Source organism: Neoarius graeffei, chromosome 1 (assembly GCF_027579695.1).
Source record: "Neoarius graeffei isolate fNeoGra1 chromosome 1, fNeoGra1.pri, whole genome shotgun sequence".
In the NCBI taxonomy this organism is placed as follows: Eukaryota; Metazoa; Chordata; class Actinopteri; order Siluriformes; family Ariidae; genus Neoarius; species Neoarius graeffei.
The window spans coordinates 51837795-51857426 of record NC_083569.1 but is presented as its reverse complement, the minus strand read 5'-3'; the positions used below and the strand labels follow the sequence as shown (position 1 = coordinate 51857426).

Sequence of the window (19632 nt, the reverse complement as noted above, 5' to 3'; positions counted from 1 at the left end):
CCGCCTTTCGCCCGTACTCAGCTGGGATAGGCTCCAGCTTGCCTGTGACCCTGTAGAACAGGATAAGCGGCTAGAGAGAATGAGATGAGATAGTTATAGATGTGTGTAGGTATGTGGCTACTGGCTTTCTGACCTTAATAAATCAAGCTGTTTTTGGCCGGGACATCTAAGTAGGCTTGCATACAGTTTGGTACCCAAGTTCTCTACAAAATTGGAACACTGTTTTCAAATCTTGATTTGCTATATTAATTCTTTCTAGGTCATACTTCTGTGTATTTTTCTGAGCAGATTTCATGAAATGGCCAAATGCTTGAGGTTTAAAGTGGAAAAGCTTTTGTCATTTCTCCAAGTGTGAAATCTGAGAGCAGTAAGACTTTTCCTGGAATGGGAGATGGCTGTTTCATGGACCTAATGCCCTTCTAGTGGTCAGGCGAGCTGGAAAGTGTGGTTATGAGAACATCATACTGGTGTTCACCAGGAGAAAAAGCAGTTTCAGGAAAGAGAAAGAGACTAAAAGAGACTTTTCAAACTGGGATGGAAAATGTGCTATGGAAGCATGGTATTTATTGCACTGCTAGATAAGATCAAGCTCAATGGCTGTCCAACTTATTTCACCAGTTTACTCTGCAATTTCATGCTAAACTGAAGTGGCAAAAACAATGACTTAAATAAGTTTAATAATCACATTTATCCACTTTGAGTAAATAACATCATGATTGCAGTGAATTGTTTTAATAAAACAGAAGCCTGATAATATTTTATTTCCAGAAACAATTCCATCATTTAATATTTATCCTTGGCTTTACTTTGTAATAGTTATTAGGAGACCAAGCACAATATGGAAGCCTTTTGGAATTACAATGACGTTCAAATACTGTTGTAGAAAGGTGTAGAAACTTGAAATTTGACAAGAACTTTCAGACTTCTTCCCATTACTTAGGAAAACAGTGGGCGCACTGGTCTGATGGTGCAGCTGTAGTGTACACTGATTAATATTTTGTCCCATATGTTGAGAACCGTGAGTTTTACTAGATAAAATTGTTTTTCCTCTGCTTGTTTGCCTAATTGCGAACCAGTTAGCAATTTGGACCATTGAAGCACTCAGTCAGGAGAGGTGGGACACTAAAGCACTGAGACAGGTGGGTAGTTACTTTGGGGTAGTTTTTATTTGAGTTTTTCAACTTGAAAACTTAAATTGTTCTCATGCACATACACTCAAACATGGAATGCTGGGAAGTTCTCTCCCTCTCTGCTTCCTCTCTCCCCAGTTGTCACTGCAAGATGTATATAAAATGGAGAGCAAGGCTGGGGAAGGGGAGTGGCAAAACAATCACACCTGTGTCAAATTAATGGTGTGTGTGTGTATGTATGTATGTATGTGTATATATATATATATATATATATATATATATATATATATATATATATATATATATATATATATATTTTATATAATATATATATATATATATATTTTATATATATATATATATATATATATATATATATATATATATATATATATATACGCACGCATGCATGCACCATTAATTTGGCACAGGTGTGATTGTTTTGCCACTCCCCTTCCCCGACCTTGCTCTCCATTCACAGACTGGCACTCAACCACGCCCCCACTGCCACATACCCACACTGTCCAACTCAGGCCTCCAGGGAGTCGTCCGGCCTGCAGCTGACTCCCCCCAGCGAGAGAGGTAATCCATCACCACCATCTGCGCCCCCAACCTGTGGACCACCTCAAACTTAAAGGGCTGCAGACCTAGATACCAATGGGTGATCTACGTGTTGGCATCCTTCATGCAGTAGAGCCACTGGAGCAGGGCGTGGTCTGAACAGAGGATGAAAGAGCGCCCCAGCAGGTAGTACTGGAGGGTGAGGACCATCCACTTGATGGCCAGACACTCCTTTTCAATGGTGCTGTACTTAGTCTCTCACATTGAGGTGGGGTTTACATTAGACCATATCAGCGGATCATCAGATTAACGTTTTTAAAACGATTAGTGTGCACACAGCAACACCAATACACGATTCGCGTGCACACAGCAACACCAATACACGGATACGCTCGGCTCCGCAGGCATCCTGCGCTCCAAATCACTCCGCCCTGAACAGCGAGTGCCCTCTGGAGGGTGCGCACTCCAGCCCTGCGCAGCTCACAGAGCACGCGAGTATAGCGCACGAGCACTGATTCAGGACTGAGCCGCTGTGTGTGTGTGATCTCAGTGCATATCACTTACCACTTGCAAGTGGAAGGATGGCAAGCCTAAAGACAATCATAACTACACAATGGGCAGTATTTGCATCAGTATTTGCAGTATTTTCATACTGCAAATACTTTTTAATGAAAGGTGATACAAGGCAGAAGTCCGCGCCGTTTTTCAGCAGTCGCATCACATGACCAACGCCAGCGAATCAGGAAGGTGGATGTCACAGTGACGTTGTCCAATGACGACGCCAGCTAGAGCTCAGCACAGCGTATCCGCGTATCTCAATGTTTACACAGCACCGGACCAGACACTATCTAGATTGAATACGTGGACCCTGGCGGATTCCCGTTTCCCGGCGTTTCCAGGCGGTTTAATGTAAACGGACAGTGCATCCGCGAAGAAAACGAGACTGATAAGGTCTAATGTAAACTTGGCCTGAGAGTTTGCAGCTAATGTACAGCACTGGCCACTCCTCTCCCTCCACTATCTAGGACAAAACAGCTCCCTGCCTTCTGTCTGATGCGTCAATCTGCAAAATAAAGGGAAGCGAGAAGTCAGGGGAGTGTAATAGTGTAAAAAAAGGCCACACAGTGTAGCCTTTGCCTGAGTGAAAGCCCATTGGCACAGCTCTGTCCACTGGACCGGATCTGGTGCCCCCTTTTTAGTGAGATCAATCAGTGGGCTGGTGACATCTGAATAGTTAAGCACAAACCTACGATAATAGCCAGCCAGCCCCAGGAACTGTCTCACCCCCTTTTTGGTCTTGGGCCTCAGACAGGTCGCAAAGGCTGCAGTCTTGTCAATTTGCACACCACTTGCAGACATCCCCACGAATCCCTGGCCAATAGAAATAGACCATGAGCTGGGTCAGTGTTTTATCTTGCCCTAGGTGTCCTGCCATAGGGTTATAATGAGCCACATGGAATACGAGTTCCCTGTGGCTCTTTGGAACCAACAACTGTGTCACTTTTTTGCTTATCTGAGTGTGGGTGCAATCAGTTAATTATTGATATTAAGTGATCAGTCTCATTAAATTTGAAGGTTAATAATTGAAACGAATCAATCCCATTGAATCGTTTACTTTGACTCATTTGAATTGAATCATACCATAGAATCAGTCTCATTTGAAGTGAATCATTCAGTGAATCGTTTAGTGAATCATTTAGTGAATCATTCAATGAATCATTTAGTGAATCATTTCATTAATCCTGGTGCTTAATAATAAATTACCAAACAGCTAAATTATGGTATATTTCCAAATTATTACGATCACTTACCACATTACATAACTTTTATATGCACCCTTTTGAATTCGAGGGAGATTGGGGACTTCATATATATTGTTCACACAAATAAACACAGTTTGTTTAATAAATGAATTTATTATACAAAGATAAAAATAATAAATCAATATATACAAGCAGTGGTGTGTGTGTGTGTGTGTGTGTGTGTGTGTGTGTGTGTGAAGGACTTGACCATGTGTTTAGCCTCGTGTAGCTAACTACATGTGGTGGAGGCCTAGCTTGTTGCTAGCTAAAACAAAAGAATGTTATCTAAATAGAACAAAGGATTAGCTCTGTTGCTAACGTGCGCTTGTGTGTGTGTGTGTGTGTGTGTGTGTGTGTGTAAAGGACTTGACCATGTGTTTAGCCTCGTGTAGCTAACTACACGTGGTGGAGGCCTAGCTTGTTGCTAGCTAAAACAAAAGAATGTTATCTAAATAGAACAAAGGATTAGCTCTGTTGCTAACGTGTGCTTGTGTGTGTGTGTGTGTGTGTGTGTGTGTGTGTGTGTGTGTGTGTGTGTGTGTGTGTATGGCCTAGCTTGTGTGTTTGTTAGGCCTGGTGAGGCCTACTGAGCACGAGGTAGCTAAAGGCAAAGGGAAGCTATCTAAAGTGTATCAGGCCTGGTCAGGCCTGTTGAGCACGTGTTTTCTCAGTAACAAAGATTCCACACTCATAACATTACCAAACTCACTGAAACCTTGATAAGGTCAAAATGTATGATAAGGAAATCAGTGTTAATCAGAATAAGAGAGAGAGAGAGAAGGAGCATGCCAGCCTATCTATTAAACAATTGAGAGAACATAGAACCAAAATAAATCAACACGCTGCGTGTTCAACAGTGTAACAATAAACCTGGGTTTAAATTCACACTATTTCAATAAAAGCAAATTCCTAAGACTATCTTAATTATGCCCAAATGCCAAAATCTTACTTAATCCTGCCTTTAGCAAGATATGAAGAACTATTCGCCGGTGTAGTTTCAGGCCTCGCCGTGGGAGCACGTGAGCCGCTCGTGATGGAGGCGTAGAAAACTTTCTGGTCCAGCGGAGCACTTGGGTGGTTCCCGTGGAAAGCAGAGGATTCTTGGTCCGAACCTCAGCGTTCGTGAGGAAAAGTCTCTGATCAGAATCAGATGCACAGCGCTTTTGAGTTAAAAAGGATTCAATCGCTTCTTAACTTTTAACTGCCTGGGCTGGAGTCGTGACGTCACTTCTAATGCAAGTAAACCGGTTGTAACTCAGGTTGAGTTTAAAGATCGCGCGACTCTAGAGTTTACCTTTGCCAAGGGTAAGAAAGAAAATCGCGCTGAGTGATGGATCTTGCAAGAAAGAAAAAGACGTCTTTTTGATGGAGAGCGCCTCTTTATGCGTCTCGACTCATCGGAAGCCAGACGCGAGAGACAACATGGTGGAGCTTCCACTTGGATTTATGCGTGCATGGCAGACTGACGTAGGTGATCCCGCCCATGCGTGACGTAGGTCACACGGAAGTTGCCTGGGAATTGTAGTTCTGACACAAGATGGCGGCATGATACCTACAGTCCCCCTTTTGGTCTCAGGGGTATGACGGAGTCGTAGCACTGAGAGCACCGTATCGTATCATCGCCGTGTTGGAGACACGTTGGAGACAGAGGCATTTGGGGCATACAATCACTATGGGCATTTTGGGCATATAATCACTAACTAACTAGATCAAAACCACATCAAAAAAAAATTACATGTTTCATGTTCAATGTTTAATGTTCAATTTCTTATGCATAAAAAAACAAGAAAAGAGAAGAAATGAAGGAAGGAAAGAAGTGTTAGTGTTTGGGTTGGCAAACCTAATCTTCTAGAAATCTTCTGTGTTTGGTAATAGCAGTGGGTGGTCTGGCCAGAGAGCATGCGCTACTGCGGCTAAAGCTGTCAGGGACACAGACCATCTTATCTAGCTTGGCATGTATTATGTGTGGGTTGCCTGGGCAGACCCAGTGGATGTCTTTAGTGGAGTTGCACATCTCTAAGTTTTGTGGATTCACAAAAAATGAGGATAGCACTGCCAAGACTATATGCCAGGTGTATTTGCGATGAATACACACTAGTAATAATAGCGGATTTTAGTATTTTATCTACCATGTTATACTGAAGGGTTATTACTTCATTGGGTTGGTGAAGTCTGACCGGGAATGTTAGTGTACGCTTATGGTTGAGTGATGCGTACAAGCTAGGTGGACATGATGGGCCTAGCTGTCGTCCACCCCCTTTGGGAGTGAGGACTGTTCAAAAGGTTTGATTCGATTACCATGGAAATCGATATGAAAGCGTTTGATTAGGCCTAGATGTCCTAATGTGATACGCGACGGGGAACGGTTTTCCCACGATCTAAAGGTCTCGACCAGGGTGGTAGGAACTTCTCTGAGATTCGGGCGTAGTAGGCTTTGTGTCCTACTCTCGAATCGAGATTCTTTTGGGCACCTGTAAAAGTTGACTGTAGGTGGCGTCGTAGGTCGGCGACATGTTGATGTGCGGTGTATGCAATCGCGACGCTCATGGCCTCTGGTTTGTATAGGAGATGCGGGGGAAGAACCGACTCTCGCCCAGTCATCATCCCAAAGGGGGTGACTTCAGTGGCGCAATGAGGGGTGGGCCAAATGGCCCTTAGCACCAAGGGAAGTTTCACGTCCCAAATTTTACCATGGTTTGTGATATAGTTTCACAGCATGCTCACAATGGTTTGAATGGCTCGTTCAGCCTGACCAGAGAATTGAGGGTGGTACGCGATATGGAATTTCGCCTCGACGCCTAACATGTTCCACAGCGCAGCCATTACACCAGCAGTGAAATGGGTGTATGTGTCTGAGTCGATGGATAGAGGGAGATTTTTGCCACTAGGGGGAGTCGCGATGTCAGGTGTTTCGACACCGGACTCGGTGTGCAAAGACATGAACTGAAGTTCATCGGAAATTTGATCTCGCGTGGCGAAAAAGAAAAAGACGTCTTTTTGATGGAGAGCGCCTCTTTATGCGTCTCGACTCATCGGAAGCCAGACGCGAGAGACAACATGGCGGAGCTTCCGCTTGGATTTATGCGTGCATGGCAGACTGACGTAGGTGATCCTGCCCACGCGTGACGTAGGTCACACGGAAGTTGCCTGGGAATTGTAGTTCTGACACAAGATGGCGGCATGATACCTACATGAGTGTCCTGCATCACTCAATACAGCCTATCTTTAATTATTGAAAAGTACAGGCAGGCGAGTGCAATGTTTGGCTGGAGGGTTTGACCATCAGCTACTCTCACTTGGTCAAAAGTGTGTCGCAGAATCTGATCCCATCCCTGTTCGAAAGGGAAATCCTCTTGGGAATCTCTGAGAGAGAAAGGAGGGCCGGGGCGCTCCCCACTCTCTGCATCACTATGTCACAGAGCTGATGTAGATGGTTCTGAGAACCTCCCCAGCTAGGATCCCCCTGTGATGCATTACTGCAGGCCCCACCCACCACTACTCACTCCATTAAATACTTAAACCCCAGCCAATCTGTTCCCAGAATTGGTACATGGGTGAGGCGCGGACTAACCGCTGCCTCCAGACTATGAATTTCCCCCCAAAATTGGATCTGGACAGACAGCAGTGGGTACTCGTGAACTTCCCCATGCACACACAGAACCTTCACCAAGCATGCTGTACCCAATGCCTCACTGTGCATCAAGTTTTGGTGAATGGAGGTCTGATTACAGCCTGAATGCACCTATGTGTGATATGTACGCCCTTGAATACTCCCCAGTATGCGGTACACTCCAGCTCGATTGAGGACGGTCTCTGGCACATCAGGGATCCGGACCACTGCACCCACCTCCATCACATGGCACCGGTCCCGGAAGTACCCAGGCTCCCTGCAGTACCAGCACACCGGCCTGGCCCTCACCTCCGCACCAGTAGCACAGGGATCACTCGACTGTGGGGGAGGAGACACAGAAACACAAGGGAAAGGAGGGAGACCACGGGCTCGACGAGCTGGCTGTGGGGAAGTCAACTCCTGCTTCTGTGGTGCAGGGATAGGGAAGGGAATGGAGAGAGAGAGAAGAGGCAGGATGCCCACTTGCCACTGGAACCGCTGCCAGATGGTACTCCGCCAGAGTGATTGCACTATCCAGTGAAACCGGGCAGTGGCACTGGACCCACTCTGTTGTTCCTCCTGGCAGCTGAACAATGAATTGCTCCAGCTATCGATGATGCCCTTGGCATCCCGGAGCTGCTGGCTGAACGTGAAGGGCCAGCCAATCTCTTCTAGAGTCAGCGCACGGAAGTGCTGATGATGTTGCTCGTGGATGCGGCCGAAGTGCTATAGTATGGCTCGCTTCAGGGCTGGATACTCTAGCCTGCTGTCTGGGGGTAGTTGCTGTGTGTTAAGGTGTGCTTCACTGGTCAGGAGTGGCAGTAGGCGCACCACTTGCTACTCAATCGGCCACCCCCACACTTCGGCAGCTTGCTTGAAGAGAGCGAGGAAGGCCTCCTGCTCGTCGTGGGGCCCCAACTTCATCAGCATGACGTGGGGGAAGACTGCTGATGCTGCGGCTGGAGTACCCACTGACATGAGCAGGTTGCAGAATGCCTGGCAATCCTTTTGTTGGGCCTGCAAGCAACACTTTGAAGTGCTGCTCCTGCTCATTGCGCAGTGCAATCAGCACCTGGTGCTGGCTCTGTTGGGTGGTGGCGAGGGCATGGATGAGCACCTTAAACGGAGAGGACTCCATGTCGGTGGTTTGCTTCAAAGTCCTGGGTTTCGGCACCAGTGTAGCACTCAGTCAGGAGAGGTGGGACACTGAAGCACTGGGACAGGCAGGTAGTTACTTCTGGGGTAGTTTTTATTTGAGCTTTTCAATTTGAAAACTTTAAACTGTTCTCACACACACACACACACACACACACACCATTAATTTGACACAGGTATAATTTTTTTTTTTTTGCCACTCACCTTCCCTAGCCTCGTCCTCCATTCACAAACTGGCGTTTGACCATGCTCCCGCTGTCACAACCATTTAATGCCACCCACTTGGATTTTAGCTTGCTTACTTCAAATGCAAAACCTATTTTCGTGAACTAGTTGTAGGATTGGATACACACTGGCCACTGAGGGGCTCTCCTCATTTCTTGTAGAATATGATGTACAGGTGTACTACTATTTTTGGCATATTTTCACAAAATTAGTGTCAATTCTCAAATTTTGAATCTCAATAATTATCACAGTTGGCAGAACTTGGTTTACTCAAATGCTTGTAACTCATAATTGGTTGCACAGATATGCATGAAAGATGAAGGCTTAAGAATAGATTCTTGGGCTCTGGTCATCTGTAAAGGATGGGGTTTGATTCAAATAACTGTTTCCTGGGAACCATAAACCTGATCATGCTGAAATTTGGTATATTGCATCTTTGTCCTAATCTGTAAATTAATTTCTGCAATTTGACAAGAACTGGCCACTGGGGACACTACTTGCAAAGATTGCTTGGTCCCACAGATTACACCTTGTAACTATATTTATGATGATCTATTTATATGGTGGATCTCTGCACCTGAAATACTATTAAACAATAAAACACTCTAATGGAAAATATGTGACCTCTCGGTCACTGGGCTGAATGCAGGGAAAACTGACTGAATGAACATTTACTCACCAAGAACCTTGATCCGGTTCTTAGAAATGAGGACTCTGTGCTTAACTATGTGTTTTCAGGGTGTCGTATTGTTTCTTTTTGATATCACATATGACATTGACTTCTTCTCATGCTCTTGAAAATCCGGAGACATTATATCTCTGCAACATAGAATGGAACACACCCTAGATAATCAAGCATGGGAGGGGTTGACCAGTACTGACTTCTACTAGTGTGTTATTATAAGGGCTTTTGGGGAAATTGGAGCACTTTCCAAGTGATACAAGCTTCAGAGATATCTGGAAGTGGCTTGTTGTTTTCTACTTGAAGGTGTTCTGAGCAATTATGTTTGGTGACTTGCCACATTTAGGTACATGGTAAAGAAGTGCTGTGAAGCTGATAGGGGATTTCACATACATACATACATACATACATACATACATACATTCAAGTGTGTTTTTGGGTATGATGGCAAACTCATTTCTCCAGTTACCTCTTAAATCATTGTGGCATTCACTTTTGCACTGACCTGAGGGAGAGAGGCTTTTCTTACAGTGGGAGGAGAAAGTACTCTGAAGTAGAGCGAGTGACTGAAAAGAATGAAAAAGGGAGCATGGAAAGAGGGAGGGAGCATTAGGTAGAGCGAGAGAGAGGGAGAGTTGGAAGAGTTTTTAGATGCAGGGAAAACCACTTCAGCTTCATTCTCTGAGCATGTAGCCGAATGGACGTATTTATTTATGCTGGGTGTCTGAAGAAGCATTGAGGAGACACACACATACATGGAGCCGTCTTTAACTCTCCATGCTCCAACAGTAAGTACTATTTCTTTTTTTCTTCTTTTTTTGCTTAGTGCATCTGTTCCTTTTGAAATGTTCTTTTCTGGCATCATTATCTCCTATTAAAGTTTCAGTGCTGTGTTTTGAAGAACTTTTGCTGCCTTATATTGGAATGTTACCGCATAAGACAGTTAGTAAAATGTGTTTACTTGATATGATTTTACTACCCACTGAAATGCTACATTTGTACTCCTGAGCTGTTTAACTGGATGGAATCTGCTCTGTAATGAGATGGTGGAGTAACCTACCACTATGGGCAGCATTTATATTTTCCATCCGCCTCACTGTCTACAACAATCACAGTTTGAGGGAAAAGTAATCAGGCGTGTATTTGGGTTTTGACTAAGGTGTTTGAGTAGTCATCAGTCTGTTCTCACATACAATGAACCAAAGAAAAGTTTAAGGACCTTCAGTGTCTTCACTCCCTAGACCTGTTACTTACATAAATTTAGATTGACAGTGAATGTTTTCTGTACTTGAAATACACACTATCTAGTATTGAAGAGTAGCAGAAGAGTAGCAGTCGCCTTCTGGATGATTGGACTTCCTGGTGTATTCCACTTGGCTCCGAGATGGTAACCTTAGAGCATAATGTTGTGTGAGGAGTGACCTAGCTATCAGCGAAAATGACTTGATGAGGCCCAGCTGTTATTTTGATAGGAAGCTCTGGCTTAAAAAAGTGAGATTTAAGAAGAGTGAGAATATATGTTTGTGTGTATTTGAATGAAAGATGAAAAACTCAAAATTCATCACCTTCATTTCACCAGCACATAAAGGCTTCATGGGTTACTGTCATTATATAAAAGCAAGGCCATTCAAACAGTGTGACCATTTCCGCTGATATATATAACATCATCAGATGTATAATTTAATACAAATTATATTTTTGATAACAACTTGAGTGAAAAGTAGAATTTTTGAAACATTTACATGAATTTCAGAGTTTTTTAGTATTGGGTTTGTCCCTTTTTTTTTTGGCTTTAATGACAGTGTGCACTCAAGTTTGCACAGACTCCACAAGTTTGTGCAAAACCTTCTGATCCATTTTAGGTCAAATCCATCGGTGTGTCGTCTGAACACATGCTGCAGTAGAAGAGATTAGGCAGGAGGACAATCCGACCTTTTGTACAAAGCAGTTAACATGCTCAATATCACACATTTGCTTACATTTAAATCGGGACTTGGTGCAGAATACTGAATGTAAAATATTCTAGATATTGAATATTTACTTTCTTTGTTTTACATATTTAAAAATTCTAAAACTTTAATTTCTAATTCAAATAAAAAAAGTCCCAGATTTTCAATGTCGTAGCAGACTTTTGGACCCCACTGTAAACAGATTAATAAATCATACAAACGTGTGCAAATATGTATAATATCAGGATTGTCTATTTTTCGTTCTTCATTTCTGTCCATATTTCATAATTTTTTTTTTTGGATAGGACAGTGTAGAGAGACAGGAAATGAGCAGGAGAAAGAGACGGGGAGGGATCGGGAAATGACCTCGGGTCGGAATTGAACCCGGGTCCCCGGATTTATGGTATGGTGCCTTAGCCATCTGAGCCATGACACCCTGATATTTCATAATTTTAACAGAAATGTTTCACCTCTTAAGCTCTCTTAAACTATCCAGGACAGTAAAGAATCACAATTTTTGAAAAACCCAAAATTAACATGTAATATCAGCAGTTGCATACAGCATTGTAGCACAAAGAGTCTGGTTTTCATTTCATGTGCTGTCCGGAGTTTATTTATTGTTTTTCTGTAATTCCTTCACTAGTTGAAGAGGACATTTCTAAGACAGCAATGGCAATTTCCTCTCTGTATGCAAGTGTGATAGCTGGTTGATGTGCTGCTATCACTTTGTAAGTATTTGCATGTTTTTACTCTTTGAACTGCAGCAACCGGAGAACGGGAAGCTATTAGCGACGTTTTTTTCCCAGAAGACCTACTTATTGCCTTCCTTCTGCAGTCAGAGCAGCCATGATGGATTTACAGTACTTATAATAGCTGTTCTAAAAAGATGCTTCAGTTAATGTTTAGAAGAGTTTACAAGAGTTGAAGTAGTTTGTATCAGCTGTAGAGAATAGAGCAAGCAACCGAAGAATCTCTTTCCATGTTGCAGAGAAGATCTGTTCTGTATTCTAAAGTCTCAGCACAGCTTGTTATTTTTATACATACACTTCATTGAAATGTTGAAACCAGTTGGTTTAGTGCTCATGCGTCGTCAAAGGGAGTTATTTTTGTCAAGAAAGGGTTCTGCCATGTGTAATTATGAGCATCAGGTTTCAGTTAGAAAGACCACTGGTTCAGTACAAAGCTGGAGAGAAAACTTTTGAAAGTGTGGTTGGGTGGGGTCATGGCTGAAGCTCAGATGATGACTGATGCACTGCCTTTAGGGGAAACGGAAGCTTCTCTCATCCCTTTACTCATCCTGCAGTTGAGGATAGTGGTGGGTTGTTTTACTGTGTATGATCTCTAAATACAAATGCACTGCTTTTAAAATATTTACAGGAGGTAGAAGGGTTTGGAATCCCTGTAAACAATGGAGTGGCGTTTTATATCTGAAATCCTGCCTTTTTGGTACACAAAGATGTGCTGTTCTAATATAGACTTTAAATGAGACTAATGATTAAATTGGTATAATTGGAATAATATTAGATTGCCCAGTTTTAGTTTGTACCGGTCAACAGTTTGGGCACACCTACTTATTTATAGGTTTTTCTGTATTTTGACCATTTTCTACATTGTAGAACAATACTGAAGATATCAAAACTATACATTAACATATATGGAACATAGATGGAATTATGTGGTAAACAAAATACATTTCATATTTTAGGCGGCACGGTGGTGTAGTGGTTAGCGCTGTCGCCTCACAGCAAGAAGGTCCGGGTTCGAGCCCCGTGGCCGGCGAGGGCCTTTCTGTGTGGAGTTTGCATGTTCTCCCTGTGTCCGCGTGGGTTTCCTCCGGGTGCTCCGGTTTCCCCCACAGTCCAAAGACATGCAGGTTAGGTTAACTGGTGACTCTAAATTGAGCGTAGGTGTGAATGTGAGTGTGAATGGTTGTGTGTGTCTATGTGTCAGCCCTGTGATGACCTGGCGACTTGTCCAGGGTGTACCCCGCCTTTCGCCCGTAGTCAGCTGGGATAGACTCCAGCTTGCCTGCGACCCTGTAGAACAGGATAAAGCAGCTACAGATGATGAGATGAGATTTCATATTTTAGATTCTTCACAGTAGCCAGCATTTACCTTGAGGATGCTTTGTACACTATTGGCATTATCTTAACCAGCTTCATGAGGTAGTCACCTGGAACACTTCATTTAACAAGTATGCCTCATCAAAAGTTAATTAGTGCAATTTCTTGTCGTCTTAATGCGTTTGAGATCAAACAGTAAATAATAAAAATACAGTAAATAGCCCTATTCCACAACTGTAGTAATCCATATTATGTCAAGAACTGCTCAATTAATAAAGAGAAACGACATCCATCATTACTTTAAGACATGAAGTGACTTTTTTAATTAATAAAAATAAAGAAAAAAAACATTGAATTAGAAGGTGTGTCCAAATTTTTCATTGATATACGTGTACGTTATCTTTCACTATATGCAGAGGTCTCACAAAAATTCCTACAATCCCATCAAAGTCACAGGAACTGTTTAAGTTATGCCATGCTATACCCACACACCAAATTTCTAAACCAAATAAATAGCTTTAAGTAAGTTTACTTTTTAAATATTCTTTAGTAATAACAATAAAACATGACCAGATGTGCTGTTCTAGGAAAAGAATCCACTCTGCAGTGGTGTACTATGACACAATGCAAAGCACTGGAGGAAGTGCATTAATATAAACTTGTTTAAAGTACAGCTGTAACTCCTGTCAGAGCTGCTGTGATAGAACATGAATCCACATCTTTAGACTTCAGCATTCAGTAAGCACTGTAGTGAAAGTATGACTAATGAGCATATCTGTCTTTTGGTACCAGATTAACCTGAAATAACAGGAAACAGATCCTTCAAAACCCGCTCATGTAGATAATGGTGTATATAATGGTGCTTCTGTGCTAACTTTGTGGATCCATGGCGTGGTGTTCTGAGAGATGTTGCCTGGTGGCGTCGCGGCGGCTGTGCAGGCGGTGTGGGACATACCCTCGTGCCTTTTGGTAGGAATGTGGGCAGGTACGCCACTGGAATTACATCCTGACCCTCTTTTGGTGGCCTATTATTATATATATATATATATATATATATATATATATATATATATATATATATATATATATATATATATAATTTTTTTGCATTGTAAAGTGACCTTGGGTGTGTGAGAGGCTCTATACAAGTTGAACATTTATTATTATTATTATTATTATTATTATTATTATTATTATTGTCTGCTAAACTCAGTCCACCAGGTGTCTTAGACTGGCAGTTTTGAACCCCCAAGTTCAAGTCCTATCCAAGCATCTATGTATTATTATTATTATTATTATTATTTATATATATTATTTTTTTGCATTGTAAAGTGACCTTGGGTGTGTGAGAGGCTCTATACAAGTTGAACATTTTTTTTTATTATTATTATTATTATTGTCTGCTAAACTCAGTCCACCAGGTGTCTTAGACTGGCAGTTTTGGACCCCCAAGTTCAAGTCCTATCCAAGCATCTATTTTTTATTATTATTATTATTATTATTATTATTATTATTATTATTATTATTATATGACTTGTTTAAAGTTCAGCTGTAACTCCTGTCAGAGCTGCTGTCATAGAAAATGAATCCACATCTTCAGATTTCAGAATTCAGTCCACTGGGTGTCTTGACGTTAAAAAAAAAAATCATAATTACAGAGACTACACATTATTTATTAATAGGCCAGAAAGGTTAATCTGGAGGTGAATTTCATCTAAAAAAAAATGGTAATTTCCTAAAGCCTAGCTGACAACCCTAGTCTCGATCTAGCACAGATTCAGTGTGGATTATGTGATGAAATGTAGTGTCAATGCTGAACCAGTGCCAGAGTCATGTCCTCAAGCCTCACCTGGTTTTGTGACTCCGGTTTACAAACTTCTGTTTAAAACTCTGTGTCAGTTCTAGACAACGAATGGACTAGCAGTGTGCTGTGGCATGACCAGGCGCAACGATGCCTGCAGCCCTGGCTTTCTCGAGAAGTTTGGTGTATATGTTCTATCTGTACATAATTATCTCTCTTGCCTGTAGGTTTTTGTTTATCAGATGATCTGCGCTATTTTGCATACACGCTCTGTTTTATGATCAGGAAAACAACCTGTGACCTGTAGGTAAATGATGTGATTATACAGTAGTGTTGTGATCCAAACTGGGCATTTCGCTGGAAGGTAATTGTATCTACAGAGGTCACCTGCCCCTCCCCCAATCATATAGGCGTAACTTTGTTTTGGAAAGTGGTGAGCACAGAGAGGATTTTTTTAAACGGCTTCTATTTTAACCATCTCTTAAACCCTTCCAGCAATTATGTGATGATAGATGGTTTGGAAGGTCTGAAAATTTTTAGTTGCTATGGTTTACATCACCTAAATGCTGTCTTTTTGGGAGACTGCTGAAAAAAGAAGAAGAAAAAAGTTAAGCAATGGATACAATCCCACAGGATAGAAAGAAAGAGAAAGAAAGAAAGAACAACTTTTATTCATCACACACTTGTGAAATTTCCTCTCTGCATTTAACCCATCTGAAGCAGTGAACACACACATACCCAGAGCAGTGGGCAGCCATGCTAACAGCGCCCGGGGAGCAGTTGGGAGTTAGACGCCTCGCTCAAGGGCACTTCAGTCCAAGGCCGTCCCATATTAACCTAACCTGCATGTTTTTGGACTGTGGGGGAAACTGGAGCACCCGGAGGAAACCCATGCAGACACGAGGAGAATATATAAACTCCACACAGAAAGGCCCTCGCTGGCCGCTGGGCTTGAACCCAGAACCTTCTTGCTATGAGGCAACTATGCTAACCACTACACTGCAATGCTGCCCAGCAGGATAGTTAAATTGTCCATTATAAGGACAGCAACAGCTGGTATAAAGACTGACTTTAATTTTTACAAATAAATAATATGATCATATCGCCATCTGAGAGGAAAGTGTCATGTTAAAGCCATTTTGATGCAAGAATTTTATCATAAAATGACATTTTCTTACTCTAACACTCATAAACTATCACTGTGAAGTGAATAAAGCTTAAGTGATGTTTTCATTGGATCATGTGTTTTGGATGATTTTATATGATCTACTTGCGGCACGATAGTGTAGTGGTTAGCACTGTGTCCTCACAGCAAGAAGGTTCTGGGTTCAAGCCCAGTGGCCAATGGGGTCTTTTTTCTGTGGAGTTTGCATGTTTTCCCCTGTCTGCGTGGGTTTCCTCCGGGTGCTCCGGTTTCCCCCACAGTCCAAAGACATGCAGTTAGGTTAACATGGGGCAGCCATGGCCTGAGGTTGGGCTGAAGTGCCCTTGAACAAGGGCACCTAACCCACAACTACTCCCTGGGCACTGTAGTATAGCTGCCCACTGCTCTGGGTATGTGTGTGTGCTCATTGCTCACTTGTGTGTGCGTGCTCACTGGTTCAGATGGGTTAAATGCAGAACTTAAATTTCATTGTGTGCTTAAGTCTGTGCTTAATAAAGGCTTCTTGGCTTCTTCTTCTTATTATTATTATTATATGCTGTTATGTAAAATTTATAAAACTGGAGATATGAACAACAGAATAACGTCCCTGCTGTCCCCAGCATGAGTTACATCTAGTCCCAATCATAATATTTTCTACTATCCTCTGTGTATCTTCTGGATAAGTGAAGAAAACTTGTTGCTGCATTTTTAACTATGACAAAGGCCAAGGTTGTATGATTTGCTGTAGTCATACCACTGTGTCAGAAGACTCTCTGTGTCATTTCTCTGTCTTATCGGTCTCTTCCTTCCCTCTCCAGCAAGTCCAGAGGAAATCTCCTCTGAGGTCTCTGCTGTTATTTTCAGGCAGTTTGTTGTCTGCTGGAGATAAGAAGGAGAGATTTGTTTGGCTCCCTTGAAAATGACTGTTGTTTAACTTCAACCATTTGCTGCTTCTTTGAGACTCTCCAAAAGAAGTTCAAGGAAGTTTTATTGGCTCTCAAGTCACACACCAGATCCAATCAGCGGCACACACATACAGTAGCACACGCACGACAGGAGTTTGCTTTGTGGACTTCTTTTAGTTCGTGAATGAGGTGATTTGCAAGCGTTTTTTTTTTCCCCTCAGCTGGAACCAGTCTGAAAACCAGCACTGTAAATTTGCAGCCCAGTTTATCGTATAGGGGCGGCACGGTGGTGTAGTGGTTAGCGCTGTCGCCTCACAGCAAGAAGGTCCTGGGTTCGAACCCCGGGTCCGGCGAGGGCCCTTCTGTGTGGAGTTTGCATGTTCTCCCCGTGTCCGCGTGGGTTTCCTCCGGGTGCTCCGGTTTCCCCCACAGTCCAAAGACATGCAGGTTAGGTTAACTGGTGACTCTAAATTGACCGTAGGTGTGAATGTGAGTGTGAATGGTTGTCTGTGTCTATGTGTCAGCCCTGTGATGACCTGGCGACTTGTCCAGTGTGTACCCCGCCTTTCGCCCGTAGTCAGCTGGGATAGGCTCCAGCTTGCCTGCGACCCTGTAGAAGGATAAAGCGGCTAGAGATAATGAGATGAGATGAGATGAGTTTATCGTATACAGAACATACACACATGCATTTAGAGCTTTTAGAGAGAATTAACAGCAAAAAAAAAATTTTTATATATATAATTATTATTATTATTTATTTATTTATTTATTTATTTTTAAAGCCCAACCTTGGATATGCATGATTGCACGTTCACAACCAAATCTCCATATATGCATTATTTTCAAAGTTGTACGAAAGTAGTGAGGACATGCTGCTGTAGCAACAAGAGAAAACACATTTCCCACCACGAAATCTACAAATACAGCTGTGTCTACGTTTGGATTTTGTCTAAAGAAGAGAAAACATGCTAATGTAATCTTTCTCTCCTGGATCAGCCTGGGAATGGCCCACCCAAAGGGAACCACGCTAAAACAAATACAAAGAAACTAAATTTAACCTGCATCATGCACAATTACACACACCTCCGTGTAAGACCAGTATGTAGCTGAGTTGGTAGGCTGTCTGAGCAGAAATTGGTTCGACGTTTTTCTTTCTCAGTGTAATACAATCTAAAACCATGGAAATGTCTCATATCACAGTGTAACTATGAGTACATAGAATCCTTTCTGTGCCCTGTGGTGATGTCATATTTTGGGGGCTGAGTAAACTTGTTTAGACATGGCTCATCATGTCTGTGCGTGTGTGCTGTCCCATCCTGAGCAGGAAATCTTAAGGTGTGCTCACACAGGCACATGTATATACACAATCTTGTGTGCTGAGAAATCTTAACAAATCATGACTGACTCAAAGATACGGTTTAGAAAGCGATTTTTTTCCTTCCGAAAACCACGCTGCAAAATACTGGTAAGTTCACTTCAGTATTTCACTCGTGTTTTTTTTTTTTTTATCCTTGGCTTGAGTTTGTTAGATCAGCTGTTTTGCTCATTAGAAGTCTCACTCCTTCTCTCCCACACGGAGCAGCTGTGGTGAGGAGCTTTGCCTCGGCTCAGCAGGATTTCAACAAAAGAAGTTCTTCGCTCTTCACTCTGCTTCTGCTGCTGGGTTCTTGGAAGTTGTCTTCTCACCTTACGCACTGTTCTCTCGTGGCTATAGCTCCCTGTGATCCATCTAGCTTAAACATGCTAAGACATGCCAAGAAATTTTGTTTAGATCTGGTGCTTGTCTCCTGTAACGTCGTTTTAAGTTTAGACAGTACACATAGCGTTCTACATTTTGTATGGGCTTTTTTGTCTTTTGTTAACAACAACTGTCAGAATGATTACTGCTGGATCTTATTACCAAAGTGTCAGAAAGGTTTGTTTTTGTAATACAATTTGAGACACTTTAATTGTAAAGCACTAGCTGCAGAATTGACAGCACGTTCCCCAACTCATCTCAACCATATTCAACTATGTACATTGAAAATAATGTGCTATTGTTAAAAAAAAAAAAAATCCACAAAGCTAGTGTAGGTAATGGCACACATATAGCCTAGGTGTGGTGCAATCTGTTTCAGAGCGCTACCAAATGTGTGAGCAGTCACTGGAAAAAGAAATGGCTCTGACAGGTGTGTGTCTCGACATCACCAAACAGTAACGGGATTGCTTGAGGCTCCACATGGGAAGCAGTGATATGTTAATAAGTAGAGAGTATAGAGAGCGTGCACGTGACGTCACGTGATCTTTGTTTATCTGCCATCTTGGACGGCAAGGCCGCGCATAGAACTTAGACGAACCCGTTCTAATTATCAAGTGTGTGGGAGTAGATCTTTCGAGAATTGGTTATATCTTGTTCAGCATTTGGTTGTACCAATAGACAGGGCCAAAAGGAGGGCCTGTCATTTTATAGATTCCCCGCAGACGAGGAGAGACGCGCAAAATGGGTGTCCGCTGTGCGAAGAGAAAACTGGTACCCCAGTTCTACCAGCCGAATTTGTAGTGAACACTTCATATCAGGTAGGTGTAATCTTCTAATTCAATACTCCTAGTACATCTGTCAAGTTGA

General features: G+C 42.4%; 1 protein-coding gene across 5 annotated transcripts in view; it reads left to right on the top strand.

Moving 5' to 3' along the window:
• rgs12a (regulator of G protein signaling 12a) overlaps positions 1–19632 on the top strand; it is a 101330-nt gene that overhangs the window by 12303 nt on the left and 69395 nt on the right. The window contains exon 1 of one of the 5 annotated variants that reach the window (XM_060934051.1): positions 9809–9953. The exons of 2 other annotated variants lie outside the window; for them this stretch is intronic. In XM_060934051.1, coding sequence (XP_060790034.1) covers positions 9921–9953 — 33 coding nt within the window. In that variant the 5' untranslated portion in view covers positions 9809–9920. Of the gene's footprint in view, positions 1–9808; positions 9954–11823; positions 11843–18321; positions 18493–19632 lie in introns of those variants that run through there. 2 more of the 5 variants (XM_060934060.1, XM_060934042.1) reach the window with 2 other exon arrangements.